The sequence below is a fragment of the Polypterus senegalus genome, chromosome 9 (assembly GCF_016835505.1).
Source record: "Polypterus senegalus isolate Bchr_013 chromosome 9, ASM1683550v1, whole genome shotgun sequence".
Classification (NCBI taxonomy): Eukaryota; Metazoa; Chordata; class Cladistia; order Polypteriformes; family Polypteridae; genus Polypterus; species Polypterus senegalus.
This window is the reverse complement of record NC_053162.1, coordinates 129,578,032-129,598,124: the sequence shown is the minus strand read 5'-3', so window position 1 is coordinate 129,598,124 and position 20,093 is coordinate 129,578,032. Positions and strand designations below refer to the sequence as shown.

Genomic DNA, 20,093 nt, shown 5'->3' with positions numbered 1-20,093 from the left:
ACTGCCTTAAACGTTTAATGTGATTACCTCACAGCATACATAAGGAAAGGCAACTCAGTGTCCAAGGTGGTCAGGTAATAGTGAGCAACATGCCAAAACATTTGTTTCAATATTTTATTAAATATATGAGTTAGCCAAATTTTCTGTGGATGATAAACAGTCAAACTTAACTTTTTATAGCAAGGCTCTTACAAAATGTATTCATAAGCTTAGAAGTAAAACATATACCCTGATGTGTTAAAATTTCACAAGATATTCCAATATGAGTAAAAACCTTAGTCAATGTTTTTGCCACACTAAGAGAATTTGTCATCTTTGAATGACCACTTCTGAATACCTGGTGTCATAATCAACTAACACAAGTATATGTTGATACCCATTTATACTCCTAGGCAATTGCCAAACAATATCTATCCCCTATCTTGACAAATTCTCCAAAAAACATGAGAATGTTCTTGAATAACAGAATTTTTATTTTTACTCTGTTAACAGGCATAAGTGAAAAAAACAGGGTGATGCAGATTCAGTAACTAAGCCCCTTTACAGCACATACGCATCACAGCTCTATTCCCTTCCTTTCCCTTTTTTGGCCAATAGACCACATATACAAAAAAACAAAAAGTGACTGTAGTTTTACTCTTGTACCTGTCAACTGCTATTCTCAAAACTCCCATTTAATTTGCAGGCACACTTACAAGCAAAACCATTACTCTAAGCACTAAAACAATTAGTATAAGTGTATATACAAACACAATACTGTACAACATTTATTCTTGCTTTACAAAATACTTATGAAAAATATTATAAAAGAACCAGCCTTTCTCACAGTCTCACAAACTGTGCTTTGGCTAGAGGTTTGGTCAAGATGTCGGCAAGCATCTCCTCAGATGGCCAGCACTGAAAATGAATGGTTTAATCCTGGATGGCTTCTCGAAACAAAGTGGTGGCATTATGTAAGTATGTTTTGTTCTCTTGTGACATACTGGATTCTTTGACATTGCAATAGTACCTTGATTGCCCTCATTGATGATTGTCCTCTCAATTATGCTTCACCAAGGTCAGGTAAGAATTGTCGGATCCAGATCACTTCTTGTGTGGCTGAGCTGAGTGCTATGTATTCAGCCTCTGTAGCTGACAGTGATACTTTTGCTTGCTATTAAATTAACCAACTCACTGCTCCCCCAGACATGGTGAAAACATTTCCAGTGGTAGAACGTTGATCATTTAGGTCACTTGCCCAGTATAACCGATCAGCTCACTGTTGTGATCTTTTGTATACTGAAGCTTTAGATCAGCTGTTTTCTTCAGGTAGCAAAAGATTCACTTTACTGCTGCTATGTGAACTTCAGTAGGATTTGAGTTGAACTTGGAGACTGCTCAGACTGCATGAGTAATATCAAGACATGCTGCGATCGCTGCATAAAGAAAACTCCCTACCATACATAGACTGATAGCAAGCTGGTTGTACAGATTACTGTATCCATCTTCTTTTACTAGTATGACGTTCAATTCCAATGGAGTAGAAACAGTTTTTGTGTCATTTATCCTATATTTCTCCAGCACTTCAAGATTCATTCTCTCATCATCTGGTATATCACTGCATGCTGTTCAGCCAAATACTCTTAAGAGAGAAGCATCTGGCTTTTTACCATGCCATCACTCATATAGTGCTTGTTCTGGCTTTATCCCAGTTGTTGCAACACAGTTTAGCACAAATATGCTGTGTTGGTTACCTCTGCTCAGTACATCTCACTGAGACCATAATGTGAAAGCATAGTTTGGTCAGCTTCCACCAGTGTGGGATTCATGCATTCCGCAACACCATTCTAATCCATTGTATGGGCCTCAGTGATTTTATGATGAATACCTTTCTCCTTCTGATAGTGTTCAAATTGGTCTGAGGCGTGTTCCCATCTGGCATCAGTTTACAAGGTTTTGATTTTGCTATCAGTTTTATTTGTGACCACTGCTTCAAACTCTGTAAATTTCTCAAACACTTCAGATTTTTCTTCTGGAAATAGACTGCTGTGTAACATGAGAAATCATCAGTAAATGTCACAAAGTATTGATTGTCTCCAATTGATTTGGTTTGCATTGGCCCACAAACATCACTGTGTACTAACTATAGCTGATGTGTTTATTTGATTCATCCCACTGGTTTATGAGATTTCCAATGCATTTGCCCTTCAGCATATCCTTCACAGAAACTCAGTTCAGCATTAGGTACAAAATCCATACCACTCATCAGTTTATTCTTCATTATTTGCCTTAATTTCTTCCCATTAATGTGACCCAAACATTGATGTTGCAGATCAGCTTCATAGCAATACTGTTTGGCAACTGATGCCTGACCCAAGTGTTCAGCTTCATTGTTCTGCAATGAAGCTGATTCATTTTATTCATGAGTTGCCCTTTTCCAACAAGCTGGCATTCCCTGTTCTTTATCCAACACTTTGTATGACCAAATTGTGTCACATTGCTGTTTAGTACTGCTACACGAACACTAAACAGATGGCAGTTTTGGCACATGAAAGTCTGTTGTCATTACAATTTTAAAGTGTCTCTTTTGGCCAACAACCAAATCAGCTATTCTGTCATCACCAAGTCTAATTCATTAGATGGACAATAATCTTTCATTATTTGTTTCTGAAACATCATGTGTAAAGTTGCTACAGAATCTATAAACCAGCGTTCATTTTGTCCACCACTGTCTGTTATGATCGGCCATCATCCACATCACCTTTAGAATCAGTATCAGTGTTCTCTCTATGTGTGGCAGACTTTATGTGATATTTAACAACCCTAATATTCTTTTTCTTAGTCGGGCATTCCTTGCTCAGTTTATCTTCTTTGTCATAGGTGTAACATTTTAATGTGTCAGATTTCTTTCGCTCCTTTTTCTCATCATTGTCAGTGCTAAATCTTGATATCTAGTTTCTATTACACACACCTCTTTGCTTGTTGAGGTATTAAATCCTCACTGATAACAGCACATTGAACATGCTGCAGAGTGAGTCCTTCATGAGTTTGCAAGGCTGTCACTAGCATTGAGTAACTATCTGGTAAACTACTGAGCAGATAAATCATTTGGTCCTCTTCAGGTACAACTGCATTAATGGACGCCAACTGATCCGGCAGCTCTTTCACTTTTTTCAAATGGTCCTGCAATTGTGTATTTTCTTTCATTCAAAGCATTATGAGCTGTTTCTTAAGAAATATCTTATTTAATGTGATGTCCCACTCATAATGTCCTCTTAGTTTATTCCACATTTCATGCGGATCATCATTACATGAAGTTAAAAGATAATACAGCTCCGAGTTAATTGAAGTGACCAACAATGCTGTTGCAGGACATGATTTGCAAAACTGTTCCATATCTTTAGCCTGATTTAATCAATAAAAATGTTTAAAAATATGCTTCCTTGTTTTCTCAGAGCCAAGATATGTGAGTGACCAAGATGTAAAACAATCTCACTGCATGAAGGTGGGACTTGTAACTTGTTACTTATGATTGTATGTCACATATTTTTAGGTATATGCAATTGTTGTTCTCTTTAACATTATTAACTTTAAAATCACTACTTAATGATTCTACTCAAAACACAATTCAGTCAAAAGCACATTGTATGCAAATCCAGAAAAACAATGTTAATAACTTTACTCTTAACTTCCAAGCTTAATCAAATTCAAATTTTAGAAGAAACTCTTGCCAGCTTCTGAAAATGTTTTTTGTCTTTAGTCAAAGGGAAAACATTTTTTCTAGCTCTAAACAATACAGGTGCTGGTCATAAAATTAGAATATCATGGCAAAGTTGATTTATTTCAGTAATTCCATTCAAAAAATGAAACTTGTATATTAGATTCATTCATTACACACAGACTAATGTATTTCAAATGTTTATTTCTTTTAATTTTGATGATTAGAACTGACAACTAATGAAAGTCCCAAATTCAGTATCTCTGAAAATTAGAACATCAATTAAGACCAAGGCAAAAAAAAGAATTTTTAGAAATGTTGGCCAACTGAAATGTATGAACATGAAAAGTATGAGCATGTACAGCACTCAATATTTAGTTGGGGCTTCTTTGGCCTGGATTACTGTAGCAATGCGGCGTGGCATGGAGTTGATCAGTCTGTGGCACTGCTCAGGTGTTATGACAGCCCATGTTGCTCTGATAGTGGCCTTCAGCTCTTCTGAATTTTTGGGTCTTGTGTATTGCATCTTCCTCTTCACTATTCCCCATTAATTTTCTATGGGTTTAATGTCAGGCGAGTTTGCTGGCCAATCAAGAACAGGGATACCATGGTCCTTAAACCAGGTACTGGTAGCTTTGGCACTGTGTGCAGGTGCCAGGTCCTGTTGGAAAATGAAATCTGCATCTCCATAAAGTTCGTCAGCAGCAGGAAGCATGAAGTGCTCTAAAACTTCCTGGTAGACGGTTGCGTTGACCTTGGACCTCAGAAAACACAATGGACCAACACCAGCAGATGACATTGCACCTCAAACCATCACTGACTGTGGAAACTTTACACTGGACCTCAAGCAACGTGGATTCTGTGCCTCTCTTCTCTTCCTCCAGACTCTGGGACCTTGATTTCCAAAGGAAATGCAAAATTTACTTTCATCAGAGAATATAACTTTGGACCACTCAGCAGCAGTTTTGTCTTTAGCCCAGGTGAGACGCTTCTGACGCTGTCTCTTGTTCAAGAGTGGCTTGACACAAGGAATGTGACAGCTGAAACCCATGTCTTGCATACGTCTGTGCGTGGTGGTTCTTGAAGCACTGACTCCAGCTGCAGTCCACTCTTTGTGAATCTCCCCCACCGTTTTGAATGGGTTTTGTTTCACAATCCTCTCCAGGCTGTGGTTATCCCTATTGCTTGTACACTTTTTTCTACCACATCTTGTCCTTCCCTTCGCCTCTCTATTAATGTGCTTGGACACAGAGCTCTGTGAACAGCCAGCCTTTTTAGCAATGACCTTTTGTGTCTTGCCCTCCTTGTGCAAGGTGTCAATGGTCGTCTTTTGGACAACTGTCAAGTCAGCAGTCTTCCCCATGATTGTGTAGTCTACAGAACTAGACTGAGAGACCATTTAAAGGCTTTTGCAGGTGTTTTAAGTTAATTAGCTGATTAGAGTGTGGCACCAGGTGTCTTCAATATTGGACCTTTTCACAATATTCTAATTTTCCTAGATACTGAATTTGGGACTTTCATTAGTTGTCAGTTGTAATCATCAAAATTAAAAGAAATAAACATTTGAAATATATCAGTCTGTGTGTAATGAATGAATCTAATATATGTTTCACTTTTTGAATGGAATTACTGAAATAAATCAACTTTGTCATGATATTCTAATTTTATGACCAGCACCAGTATAAGACATAATGTTCCTATTGACTTGCAGAACGCTGTAAGTAGGAGTCATAAACATGGCAAAATGGTTGTGAGACATTCTAAGAGGAACATGAAGTCAGGCTAAGTATCTTACCAGCCTGCCTGAGGAGACTTACCCCAAATCTAGCTGCTCCTCACTGCAAACTGCAGGCTTCTGGCCTAGCAGATCCCAAAAAAGGAGAGTTGGTAAAACAACTAGAAAAGTCCCAAAATAAAGCAAAGATTGTCACACAAGGAGGAGGATGGCCATAAACCATTGGCTTGTGCACTAAAGAGCAAACAAAGAATGTTTTTAAATAAAGGATTTATGCACAAAAGTAGAACAAATAAAAGAAAAAGCTCAAAAGAGCAAATAAAGGCAAAAAGAGTTGCCCTATAGGCATTCCAATTGCAAAGTAGTCAAAGAAAATACATAATCTTCAAGCAAACTCTCATGACAGAAGAAAACTAGATCTAGAAAAGTAGAAAACCATCAAATAGTAATACTCAAAAGAATCTCCACAAACGCAATATTCTCCTACTTCTGAGACTTCTCTTCTCTGGCTATTTAAGCCTTCTCTGCTCTGGCTAAAATAGCCAGAGGAAGGGCTCAGGAGTAATGACATCAGGGTGGCCCTGTCTCCTGGGGCTCCAACCACAAAGCGCAATGAATATTAGAGCATTTAAAGAGACAACACATAATTGCAAAAGTAAGAAACTTTTCTTACATTTCAAAAATAGTGTTATTTGTTGTTTTTTTGATTTTGTACATTTTATTAATTTCCAGCAGGAAATTGCCAATGTTTAATCTTACAGATGTACTTACTTAAGGAAAACAGGTACTGATGCTTAACACCCCTTCTTTCAAAGAAGACATTTCACAGCATTCATTTTTACGTTAATTGTATCAAATTCTATTTTTTTTAAGTATTTTAAATTAGGCTATTTTGTTTTCTTTGAGATACCATCTCATTGTATGTCATGTAGACACTATTTCAAACCACAAGAACAGGCACATTATTTTTTTTTAATTTTAAAAACTTAATCGTTAAAAATTTAACGTGGTAAATTAATGCATACCATTGATTTTAAAACAATAACATCAACTGAAAAATACCAAGGTTACACTATAGATACCAAGTGGAGTATTAAAATGTGTATAGTAATTACAGCATCTGGCCACTGAATGGCATTCATAGCACTAATATAATTGCACTATGACCTGTACTCAAAATCCCACAAAACATTGACTCAAAATATATTAAAGTTACTTTGCTGTGGACAATCAAACACATATGTGATCATTCATTACCTAGATGTTTCCAGCAAATAATGGTTTCAAAATTAGATTAGAATGCATGAAAACTTTAATTCTGCACTCAGTATAAGTATTCATATAAAATATAAATCCTACCACCTCCCTATACTTACTTTACCTACAGGTCAAAATATACTTATTTGTCATTTATACTTCCTTGCACTTAGCCACAGGCACCCTACACCACCATTTCTTGAACTTCAATAGTCCTGCTTATTACTGGGTGATTGTTTTAATTTGGTACTATGTATTCTCAACTTCAAACTGCCCAGACTATTGTAATGAGACCTTTAAATATACACTATTAGATGACAATTAGTTTCACAGACACTACATCACACTTTAAAAATATAAAGAATCAACATTACTGCATTTCTTTCAATTAGACTAAACAGAGTTAGCATATGCAAACATCACCCCAACTACATAAAATTCCCTAAGTGTGTATTTGTATCAAATGTTGTGAACGGGCAATTTTGCACTAAAGAACCGAATGTTTACTATTTACAGAAACACTAAGGTTTCAGAGTCATATTACTCACCTGCTTTCTGGTGCCAATATGTGGACACTGTTGGCGAGACTGATCTTGTAAACACAGCTCTTTCACAGCATAACCACTGACACAGTAGGCATTATAGCCAGCTCCAAGAAGTATGGAACATAACAGAATAGCAAAATCAAAGCATGTTCCTTGTTGAAATCGTAGCACAGTTGAAGAGGAATAAAGATATTTTGGCTGAGGAAAGACAAGAGGGAAAACTATGGTCAACACAGCTACAATGTATATCTGTTCATTCACTTTCTAAACTAATTTTTATCAGAAAAGAATCATAGGGTGCTGGCATCGGCAAACAAAAAAGCATAAATCCATCCTGGGTCATATTCACATATTCACAGACACATGCATTCACTCATAGTTAAGATATCTCTACTTAAACATTCACAATCCACACTACACCTACATAACATAACAAGGTCAAAGTGTAGTATGTGACTGCATTGCAAGTCTATGCAGCCCTGTTCAAACCATTATGAAACAATTACCTTCAGCTATTAAGACACATTCTACTGAAAGATACTGCGATTAAAAGTATTTCACTGCTCATGAAACCTTATGATATTTTGAGCAATAATTTGAATTTTTTCACCAAGATTAATACAAGAAATTTTAGAATATTCTTGTGAAAACAAAATTACACAGACACTTTGAAATTAATTGATTAATTTTTAATAAACAAATAATTAATACCATAAATAATGATGCCCTTACAGTATGTAAATGGTACAGACAGATTTAGTAGGGGTGGTGTAGTGATTGTGAATGAGTCTCATAGGAAGGACTATCATTGATATTATTGCAAATGGCAGAGGTTGATTATACAAATCAGGAATCACAACCTCAAGTTACTTGGGGTTGATCAATTGGGTAAGTTTTATATTAGGACATAATAAGTTTTATTCAAGACAGTGTTTTAATTGAGAACCTGAAATGCTTAACTGAACACATCTTTTAAGTATTTTTAATAGAAATCCTATATTTTTTAAGTTGTAGTGAGATGTTATTACAGCTTTTCACTTATAAGTAATATGGTATCTAATGTGTTACCAAACTATTTCTTACACTCCAACACCCCTACTACAGGGAGGTATTAATTGAAACCAGTGAGACACCAACGAAAGAAGTAACAAAAAAAATTCAAGTAAACAAATGGTAATATTTTAAACTGTTCAATGTTTTTTTTTTAAGGAATAGAGATCCTGACAATTGTTTGCATTGCTGCCCCATGTATATAATATTCTGTGTTCAAATTCTTTGCCTTGCTCCTACCTCCGTAGGATTTTCTCCAGGTATAACAGTTTTCCTTTCATATCCTCTCTCTAGGCTGCTGTCTTGTGCTTAGTTCTATTGAGACTTGTTCCAGCCTACAGCATTATAGCTGGATTAAACATGTGTGATTGTGTTATACCTGTATTATCTTTAGGACAATAAAAAGTTTAGGATAAGGTTTCCCCTTTTTTAAGGTTTCCCGGTTTTCTACACACATCCACTGCAATTCTTGTATATTAATCATTTGAAAAATATCTCAAGCATTCTCCAGTTGAACTAACACCAGCAGTGAACAGCTATTTTCAGGTCTTTCCAGATATTCACAATTGAGATTATGTTTAAGCTTTAATGTGGCTTTTCTGGAAAATGTATATTAAAAGGGGCAAATAGAAAGAAAGAGAGAGACAACTTGCATTCAGTGATATCAGTTTTACATGTACTGACAGAATATAATGTAAATCCATAACTTAAACAAACATAACAGACTTACCTTTATCACTTTAGTACTAAAGTAAGAAAATGCCAAACTCTTGAATTATCAGTCAGATATTGGGAGAGAGTTGTGAGTAAACAGTGTTAACCACAATGCCAAATATCTAAAACATTTAATGTGATAATGATTTTTCACTTTTAGTTATTGAGCCACATAATCTATAGAAAAAGCACATTACTATGAAAAAATCTTAGTCACTTGTGAAAAAATGCTGTAAAGGTGGAATGCTTTCAAAATATTGCCATGATTAGTTTTTATTAACAACAGCGGAATTTCTATAAGATATACATTCATGCAATTTCTAAAGGTTCTCACATTGTAGGTTGTTCTAAGTCTCTTGGAGAATTTGGTATATATTCGACAGTAGACTTTGGTGGTCTTAGTTGCTTCACTCACTGTTATAGAATTCCCTGTAACTCTTTTCACTGCAGATAGTTTTTTATGATTTGGGTCACATGTTTGGGGTCATTGTCATGCTGTAGAATGCAGTTTGGACTGGTCAGATGCCTTTGTGATGGTTCTGCATGAGTGCTAAGAATCTGCCTTTTCTTTGAAAACTCCTGTTCAATAAAGACCACTCCTGATAAGATTTCTTGAAACTGTAGATAGGGGTACCAGGGTCCAATTAGTTTCTCTCAGTTTTGTGCTGAAAGCAGTGCTGGACATTTTGATCCATCCATCCATCCTCTTCCACTTATCCGACATCGGGTCACGGGGGCAGAAGCTTGAGCAGAGATGCCCAGACTTCCCTCTCCCTGGCCACTTCTACTAGCTCTCCCAGGGGAATCCAAAGGCGTTCCTAGGCCAGCCGAGAGACATAGTCCCTCCAGTGTGTCCTGGGGCTTCCCCGGGGCCTCCTCCTGGTTAGACGTGCCTAGAACACCTCACCAGGGAAGCATCCAGGAGGTATCCTGATCAGATGCCCGAGCCACCTCATCTGACTCCTCTCAATGCGGAGGAGCAGTGGCTCTACTCTGACCTCCTCCCGGATGACTGAGCTTCTAACACTATTTTTAAAGGAAAGTCCAGACACCCTGTGGAGGAAACTCATTTCAGCCGTTTGTATTCGTGATCTCGTTCTTTTGGTCACTCCCCACAGCTCATGACCATAGGTGAGGGTAGGAATGTAGATTGACCGGTAAATTGAGAGCTTTGCCTTACAGCTCATCTCCTTTTTCACCGCGACAGACTGATGCAGAGCCTGCATCACTGCAGACACCGCACCGATTCGTCTGTCGATCTCCTGCTCCATTCTTCCCACAACCGTGAACAAACCCCTTGAACTCCTCCACTTGGGACAGGATCTCGCTCCCAACCCTGAGAGGGCACTCCACCCTTTTCTGGGTGAGGACCATGGTCTTGGATTTGGAGGTGCTGATTCCCATCCCAGCCACTTCACCTTGGCTGCAAACTGATCCAGAGAGAGCTGAAGATCACGGCCTGATGAAGCAAACAGGACAATGTCATCTGCAAAAAGCATATAAATCAATACCTGAGCCCACCAAACCCGACCCCGTCAATGCCCTGGCTGCACCTAGAAATTCTGTCCATAAAAGTTATGAACAGAATCAGTGGCAAAGGGCAGCCCTGGCGGAAACGGGTTAGACTTACTGATGGCAATGCAGACCAAGCTCTGACACCGGTTGTACAGGGACCGAACAGCCCTTATCAGGGGGTCTGGTACCCAATACTCTCAGAGCATCCCCCACAGGATTCCCCGAGGGACAAGTTGAACGCCTTACCATGTCTCAAAACACATGTAGAACTGGTCCACTGTTCCGCGACTTGGACGAAAACCACACTGTTCCTCCTGAATCCATGGTTTGACTATCTGATGGACCCTCCACTCCAGGACCCCCGAATAGACTTTTTCAGTGAAGCTGAGGAGTATGATCCCTCTGTAGTTGGAACACACCCTCTGGTCCCCTTTTTTAAAGAGGGGTCCACCACCCCAGTCAGCCAATCCAGAAGCACTGTCCCGGACGTCCATGCGACGTTGCAGAGGCGTGTCAACCAAGACAGTCCTACAAAATCCAGAGCCTTGAGGAACTCTGAGCGTATCTCATCCACCCCCAGGGCCCTGCCACCAAGGACTTTTTTGACCACCTCGGTGACCTCAGTCCCAGAGATTGGAGAGACCACCTCCAAGTCCCCAGGCTCTGCTTCTTCACTGGAAGGTATGTTAATAAGATTGAGAGGTCTTCGAAGTACTCGCCCCACTGACCCACAACGTCCCGAGTTGAGGTCAGCAGCACACCATCCCCACTATACACAATGTTGACACTGCACCGCTTTCCCCTCCTGAGACGCCAGATGGTGGACCAGAATCTCCTCAAAGCCGTCCGGAAGTCATTTTTTCATGGCCTCCCCAAACTCCTCCCATGCCCGAGTTTTTGCTTCAGCAACCACCGAAGCCGCATTTACCTTTAGCCTGCCAGTACCTATTAGCTGCTTCTGGAGTCCCACAGGACAGAAGGGTCCTATAGGACTCCTTCTTCAGCTTGATGGCATCCCTCACCGCCGGTGTCCACCAATGGGTCCAGGGATTGGACCGCCAAGGTCCCCGCCTTTGGCCACTACCCAATTCACACTGCACCCAACCTGCTTGGCCCCTCCTATAGGTGGTAAGCCCATGGGAAGGGGGACCCACGTTGCCCCTTTGGGCTGTGCCCGGCCGAGACCCATGGGTGCAGGCTCGGTCACCAGGCACTCACCATCGAGCCTCACCTCTAGGCCTGGCTTGAGAGGGGGGTCCCGGTGACCCACATCCGGGTGAGGGAAAACGCCATCCAAAGTTTTTTATTGTTCATGGTAGGTTTTCTGAAGCGCTCTTTGTCTCATCCCTCACCTAGGACCAGTTTGCCTTGGGTGACCCTACCAGGGGAATAAAGCTCAGTGCTGGACATTTTCCAATTTCAAAAGGAAGTAGGCTTAATGTATTACCTATTTATTGCATTCAGTTTAAATTGCCGACCTTTGTGTAGCTGTTCTTCAACCTTGTCCATTAATTAATACTTGCACAAGAGCTTAGTCAGTACACCTGGAAACATTTTTCTACCATAAATTTCTGCTTAGGAGAGATCTTGATGATGCAGGATGGCCATCTTGTATGTTGCTGCACTGCTCACTTTTCCCATGGTATAAGATTTACAGGGTAAACCACCACATCTACTGCAACCTAATCTTTTTAGTAAGGTCGTCCCTTGCCCAGTTGTTTTCCCTTTGCACAGCTAATTCTGTTTCAGTTAATCACTTTGGTTCAACTTTCACATTATCTCCCTGAACATTAGTACCTGTTTGTTATATTTGCTTAATATATGATATAGATCTCACTTTACTGTGCTAGTTTATTTCTTTAAGAACATTCAAATTTCTTATTGTACTGCTTCATTATTGAAAAATAAATGCTTGGAACTCTGAAATTCACCTTCTATTGACCCACAAGTCCAAAAATACATAAAGTAACTGTCTATGACAAATATTTTTGTGAACTCTCTAAAGTGCCTAAGACTTTTGCACAGTAATGCATATACAGACAAAATGCATACACATTCAGCAAATGTTAACACAGTTTAAAACAGAGGGTGGATTAGTTGATGGAGATCATTGCCACAAACTGCACAGCTATGAGTAATCTTTTTTTCTGCATGACACATTAATAGATGTTCCTTAAGTGCTACAAACCTTCATTTACAATATATTCAAAAGAAAAGCTTTAAAGCAGTACTATATTCTTCCTCACACTGAACACATTTTGACTGAAAATAAAAAAAAAAACTTCAAATCTCAGTTAGCATTGTGTGACCACAAAGTAGGCAGAGCAAAATAGTCACGCACAGTTAAAAAAGGCATTTGTGAGGTGGAATAAATTGCTTAACACTTTGAGTTTCCAAAAAGAATGAACAACAATATCAAGTTTCATCCAACTAAAACTTCAATTAAAAAAAAAGGAAAGGACAAATAAAATAAATAGTACTTAGCGAGAAGAAAGGAACTTTCAAAAAGGGCTAGAAAATCATTTAAAAAGGAAAAAAGTGCTTTAGTCACTGGACCCCCATGGTTTGCAATAATCTGTCTTATATTGTGATATGTTATGCTTGAAACAAAACAGAAAGCATAAGAAGATTTAACAGTGCTACAAATATGCTTAACACATGCATTTGCTGGGGTGAAATAGTATCTGGAACCCATTGTACAGTAGAACTGTTTACTTACAATTTTTAGAGTTGATGAAGACTGTAAATAAAATTTAAACTGAAAAAATGTGGTGTCTTCCAGCTGAGTATTTCCACACTTTATTTTTATAATAAAGCATTAAAACATTTTACAAAGAGATAAGATTTATTCTAAAACACTCTTTGCAGAAAGAGATAAAACAGAAAAGTACTCACTGGGTCAGTAGGAGGTTCTAAGGGTTCCATTATCAGATAGTCAGAGACAAAACTTGCACAGCCATCCCAACTGTACGTCTCCGGGTAGTTAAGAAGTGTTGGGCGTAGAGTAGTACATACAGATTTCTACAGTGCAAAGAAAACATTTACCACGTGACTTCGAGTGACACAAAAGGACTATCACTAAGTTTACAGAAAATGAAAATAATTAAATGAAAGCCATGCATCTCTGTTAATGTAGAAAAACAATCAAAAATAATCAAATTAAATAAATTTAACTTACTCCTAGGTTTACTAAAGATTATGATTGTTTTCTGCATGGCTGCAATAAAAGGACTTCCACAAGCCATATTAACAAAATGGTTGATGGCATAGTTGAGACCATTAAAAATTTTGATCTTGACAGGAACATGCCATTCAGTCCAAAAAAGTTCACCAGTCCTATCCACTTAATTTTTCTAAAACCATCAGGTCTAGTTTTGAAAGTCCCTAAAGTTTTACTGTCTACCATGGTACTTGGTAGCTTATTCCAAGTGTCTATGGTTCTCTGTGTAAAGAAAAACTTCCTAATGTTTCTGCAAAATTTACCCCTAACGAGTTTCCAAATGTGTCCCAGTGTTTTTGATGAATTCATCTTAACAGTCTCGATCCACTGTACTAATTCCCTTCAGAATTTTAAACACTTCAATTATGTATTTTGCTTAAACTTAAAAGGCTTTTAATCTTTCTTCATAATTGATTCCCTCTAGCCTTGGAATCAGTCTAGTCACTCTTCTCTGTACCTTTTCTAGCACTGCTATGTCCTTTTTGTAGCCTGGTGACCAAAACTATACACAGTACTCCAGATGAGGCTTCTCCAATGCTTTATAAAGCTTCAGCATAACCTCCTTATATTGTACTCCATGCATTGTGCTATACAACCTAACATTCTGTTTGCCTTCTTCATGGCTTCTGAACACTGTCTAGAAGTTGATAGCATAGAGTCCACTGTGAATTCTGTGAATCCTTCTCATAAGTTGTATTCTCGATTTTCAGACCTCCCATAGTGTATTCAAACCTAACATTTTTACTCCCTATGTGCAATACTTTACATTTACTGACATTAAATTTCACTTGCAAAAAATCTGCCCAAAGCTTTATGCTGTCCAGATGCTTCTGTAATTATTTACCACATTCCAAATTATCTGCCAATCCACCTATCTTGGTATCATCTGCAAACTTAACCAGCTTGTTACTTATATTCCTATCTAAATCATGTATATATATTAAAAATAGCAGGGGCCCTAGCACTAACCCCTGTGGAATACCACTCTTAACATCAACCACTTTGATAAGGTTCCTCTCAGCATAACCCTCTGCTTCCTGTGTCTAAGCCAATTCTGCACCCATCTACAAACCTCACCCTGAACTCCCTCTGTTTTTAGTTTGATGCTCAACCTCTCATGTGGCACCTTATCAAATGCTTTCTGAAAGTCAAGATAAACAATATCATATGCTCCACTTTGATCATATCCTTTGGTTGCTTCCTTCCAGAATTTCAGTATTTTGGTAAAACGTGACCTCTCTCTTCTAAAACTATGCTGACTATTCAGAAAAACTCCTACACTTGCCATATGCTGCTCAATCTTATCCTTAATAGTTACTTCCATTCATTTCCCTGTGATGCACGGTAAGCTTGGATCTGCCCTGTCACCCTTTTTTATATAATTGCTACAGTAAATACATTAATGAATGGCTAAGTTTTATTTCATATACAGTGTCATACATATTGATACTACAGTAGATTAAAAAATCAGTAATGTGTTTCAAATATTATTTTTGTGATGAAAACTTCTTTAAAGAAAAAAAGCATATTTCTGGTAGTTTTATTTCTTTTTATTCCTGGGTGGCATATTTTAAACATAAATACTATAAATCATAACTATATAATAAGTGGAGGTCAACTAACTAGAAAACTTTTTTAAAAGGGCAAAACCAGTGGTTATAAATCAAGATAGATAGATAATAACTTCTAATGCTTAAATAAAGATGCTTTTCTATGTCTGGACAAGTAATTGAAACAGTCAAATAACTTGGTTTCTGGCACTGATGTAAATAGAAGTACAATGACAAGAAAGCATTCATAGGCACAAAAAGTGACACAAACTGAATGCCTTCATTAACACAGTGACAAATAAGACTGTAAACAATAAAGATAATTTTCAAAAACCCACAAAGATTAAAAAAAACTTCAGAACCCTAAATGTGGTCCGAATGGTTAGAAAGGATGACATATTATGATTAGAAATTATGACAATGAAAGACTAGATCTGTCTGTTTTTTGAAAATAGTCATTGTGATATTCCAGTTTCATAGTGCTAAAACAGATGTAAGCACAAAAAATAACCATGACATATAAGAAATTTATAATAAGAAACATACCTGTACTTTACATTCATTTAAAGGACAAAGAATTAATGGTTTCCTGTCTGGATAAAGATAAGCATACTGTAAACGAAAGTTCTCAACCATGGCAAAAATGCTTCTCTCTTTTGGGGTATTTTCCTTGTAGGAAGGTGGAAACTCATCCAACCGTAGCACATGCTTAATGATCTTACTGCAAAGGTAAATTAAGAAAAATAATTAGTACAGAAAATAAGAACTAGGATTTGAAATCTAAAATTTTTTTTGATGCATGTGTTGTATTTATCATTGATGATAATTTGCGTTCTCACACATCTGGAAGATGTATCTTTATTTGGTTTCTTTCCACTTCCCTAAGTCATGCATGTCACTGTGACTAGTGAATCTAAACTGTTCCTATATAAATGACTGTTGGTGTGTGTCTGCCTATGTCCTGTAATGGACCTAGTCCAATGTTTACTATAAGCTGCTGGGATAGGCCTATATATCAATAGATCATTTTTTAAGAAATTACACTCAACCATAACGTCATTTATTTGGAATTCAAAACATCCATGTATCCAAAGGGCAACCCTACAAAGACCTAAGGCAAAAGGCGGCATGGCTCTACCCAACTTTCAGTTTTATTACTGGCCAACAAATATACAAACTATAAAAAACCTGGACATGGACAGAAATAGACGAACATAAACAGCCTTGGTTTGCAATAGAAATAAAATCCTGCAGTACTTCTTTATATTCCTTGCTTCATATTCATATAAATACAAGTTATCACCAATATATAACAACCCAATTGTGCTTCACTCAATCAGAATATGAAACCAATGTAGGAAGTATTCTAAGATAGCTTTTATCTGTGGCACCTCTACACGAGAACCACCTTTTCCCACCCTCTCAAACATACGCAGTTTTTAATACCTGGAAAACATCTGGGATTAAATCACTTAGAGATCTGTACATAGATAACGTTTTTGCATCCTATGAACAATTACACTCCAAATTTAACTTACCAGCAACACATTTCTTCCACTACCTTCAAATTTGAAACACTGTTAAACAGAACCTGTCCAACTTTCCTCACCTCCCACCTACCTCTATACCGGAAAAAATATTGCTCAGTCTTGAGGACTCAGACAGCATTTCTGTAATATATAAAACTATTTTACAGTCTGTTCCTTTAAAGATACAAGAGAAAAGTGGGAAAAGGATCTCTTACACAATATTTCAGAAAAGGAGTGGAAAGCAGCAATGCACAGAATTCACTCGAGCTCCATATGCGCAAAGCATGTCCAAGGTCTGAATCTAAATTCTAGTTATTGTACTTGTGGGATATTCATGCCCACCCTATTTTTGCACAGGTATTCCTCTGGATATTCTGAACTTCTTCCCATATTCCCAAAGGCATGCATGTCAGTTTGATAAGCAAATCTAAACTTTCCCCATATGAGTGTGAGTGTGGGTGTGTGTAGACCCTGTGATGGACTGGTTCTCTGTCTTGGGCTGCTTCCTGCCTTTAGCTTCATACTGCTAGGATATGCTTTGTATAACTCATTGTCGGGCAACCGGTGCGCCGCGAAAACTTTTGTAAAATATTTAAAATTGCTAGTGTTTTTGAACTTTTGGTTGATTAAAAAGATAATGTTTAAAAAATATATTTTATGTTGGAAAAACAGATAACGGAACACTTACGGAAATGAAATCTAAGAAACGTGAGAGACTTCAAATGATCGACAAGGAAATGCGCGTCTGTCTTTCGAAAATTGATCCTCACATCAATCACATATGTGCTGAAAAACAATCTCAATGTTCACATTCATTAAATTTAAGATTTACCCTTTGATTCTTTTAGTCTATTAATAAAATGTCTTTCAAACTTGTAAAATTAACAGTTTTTTTTGGCGATGTCCATAGATTGTGTCGTCACGACTTTATTTATGGGCAGTCCCTCAGGTGCTCCGCGAAAGAATATTTTTGGACTTAGTGCGCCGCAACTCGAAAAAGGTTGCCTTTCACTGGTATAACTGAAACCCTCAATTGAGTTAGAGAATGTCTTGTAATTAAATAGCTGAGGCCACAATAAACGGCATGTTTTCTTAGTCAAATTTGTTTGCAATCTTAAAGTTTCTGTTATTATGTCTTTTGTTTTAGTTCTGGCTAATCTAAATAAATTTAAATCAAGTTTCTAAACTTTCTACCCACTTTTGAACAGACGGTGGCTCTGGTGGAATATTGGATAAGGCCTCCTCAAGCTCCTGAAGCTCTAAAACTTGTTCACTTGTTTCTTTATCATCTAATGGCTCCTCTGACTCCATTACTTTCACCTCATCTTCAGTTTCTTCTTTATTCTCAGAAACAGGTTGGTTGTTTTCACCTGCAACTTCAACTCCTTCTGCTGGGACATTCATTATTTATAGCCTATAAAATAAATAAATAAATAAAACCTCACTCAATGCATCAGCATTCTGAACAGTCACATGCAGTTACTGTATGTTCAGTCACATAACTAAAAAATATATTTTTGTATTTGTATATATTTAACTAACACTTTCCACAGTGATCAATAAAACACCGAAGTGTGTTCAAACCAAAACATTTGATTAAAAAAAATCCTGTGCATTCATAAATAGTACATTATATATATATATACAGTATATATTTCCCCTTGGGATTAATAAAGTATCTATCTATCTATCTATCTATATATATATATATTCATCAAGACTCTGACCAATGTTTTCGCCAGTGCTTCTTCCCTATCCTTTTCTCATTTCACTGAAAAGTGCCCTGTTTGTTTAGAAGATACATTTAGAGAGATGGACAAATCAATAATTTTTTTTTCCCCACTCCTGTACAATAGACTTCACTGACCTCCAAGAAATGCTTAATGCCTTTGAGATTCATTACACTCGTGCTTACCTATACTCTAACTAGTCTTGGAACACTCCATTATCTTTATTTTGAGGCTTTCTTTTGGAAAGGTTTATCATGCTGTGAAAGCATACAGAAATAAAGAGGGAATTTATGCTTTCAGATTCAAACAGGTGGTGAGCTAATTGCCCACACAAGTGAAGCCCTTGAACAAACTGTGTGACATGATGAGGTAATATGTCTGAGAAAAAAGTTATATTTCCAACTTAAAATCTAGGACAACCTAATGTGGAAAAAGAACTGTCAGCTGAAGGCACAAATCTGGCACAAATACCAGATAAAATATTTGAAAGGGCAAAGGTGACAGATTATGATATTACAGTATAAAAATTAGTTACTCCAGCTGTACAGATGGTGTTAACTTTAACCTTTTCATTTCAGTATACAATAAAATCAGCTGAAGATAAATAACAGCATTTTTATTGTTATATTTATCATGTCTAAATCAGTCCTGCTCATATATTGTACATACAGAATTGTGAAAAAGACAGTATGCTTGCTGGAATATGTTGTATGTTTTACTATAAAGAAATATCATCCACATTTCAAAATGATTAATATATTAAGGTTGCCTAATCAAATAGAGACCATAGAAAGATTTTGCCATATCTAAAGAAAAATTAAAATGATGTGGGACGAAGAGTGTACCCTAGACATCACTACTTGCATTTGGCCCATTTATCAGAAATAACTCCAAGACACAATAACATTTTTTCAACAGATACAACTTTAGTTTCAGTTCGTCCATATTAGACTAATTTCGAGTTAAGTCATAAAAAAGTTTCATTTAGAAAAAAATATCATCTGAACAAACCTTTGTGTTGTGTATTTTTTGCACGGATTAAAAAAACTTTTCTCCAATGAAGTCCTTTAACTTTTGAGTACTTCTGTTACAGGTATGATCTACAGTACTTCCTTGTGGCACCACTGTTTACATGTGGTCGCATAGCAACGTAATCAGAGTCGCGTGCGTGAAAAAGTAGGCTCTTGTCATGTCATCGCCGTAAAAGCCTCCCTACGGCAAGCTTTCAAGGACAATTCAGACGAATATTATGTGCGAGCATTAATGGCTGTACTGGAAACTGTTAAGGGAGACGCAAACCTGAACCCTCATGTCCAATCTCGGTGAAAAAAAAATACAGACACAGTGAAGAAAAAAAAAAAACTAAATGTCGAGAATAAAGTCGACATGTTGACTTTATTCTCGCCATTCACGTCGAGATTAAAGTCGACATTTCCACTTTATGCTTGTAGTTTATTTTGTCAGTAGAATGTCGCAAACAAAACTTCATCTTAAAATGAATGTTTAATTTACTTGATTTTCTCAAACCCTGACACAATCTAATGTAGCACA

At 37.3% G+C, this 20,093-nt stretch overlaps 1 protein-coding gene across 2 annotated transcripts in view; it reads right to left on the bottom strand.

Annotated features, from left to right (window-relative positions):
* The window catches only part of ccdc135 (coiled-coil domain containing 135), an 80,930-nt gene extending 61,239 nt beyond the window's left edge, over positions 1–19,691 (bottom strand). For both annotated transcript variants that reach the window (XM_039763841.1, XM_039763842.1), the window contains exons 1-5: positions 19,554–19,691; positions 18,011–18,226; positions 15,830–16,004; positions 13,409–13,534; positions 7,238–7,432 (exon numbers count right to left, since the gene is read on the bottom strand). In XM_039763841.1, coding sequence (XP_039619775.1) covers positions 7,238–7,432; positions 13,409–13,534; positions 15,830–16,004; positions 18,011–18,216 — 702 coding nt within the window. In that variant the 5' untranslated portion in view covers positions 18,217–18,226; positions 19,554–19,691. The remainder of the gene's footprint in view (positions 1–7,237; positions 7,433–13,408; positions 13,535–15,829; positions 16,005–18,010; positions 18,227–19,553) is intronic.
* Between the last annotated feature and the right edge of the window lie 402 nt (positions 19,692–20,093).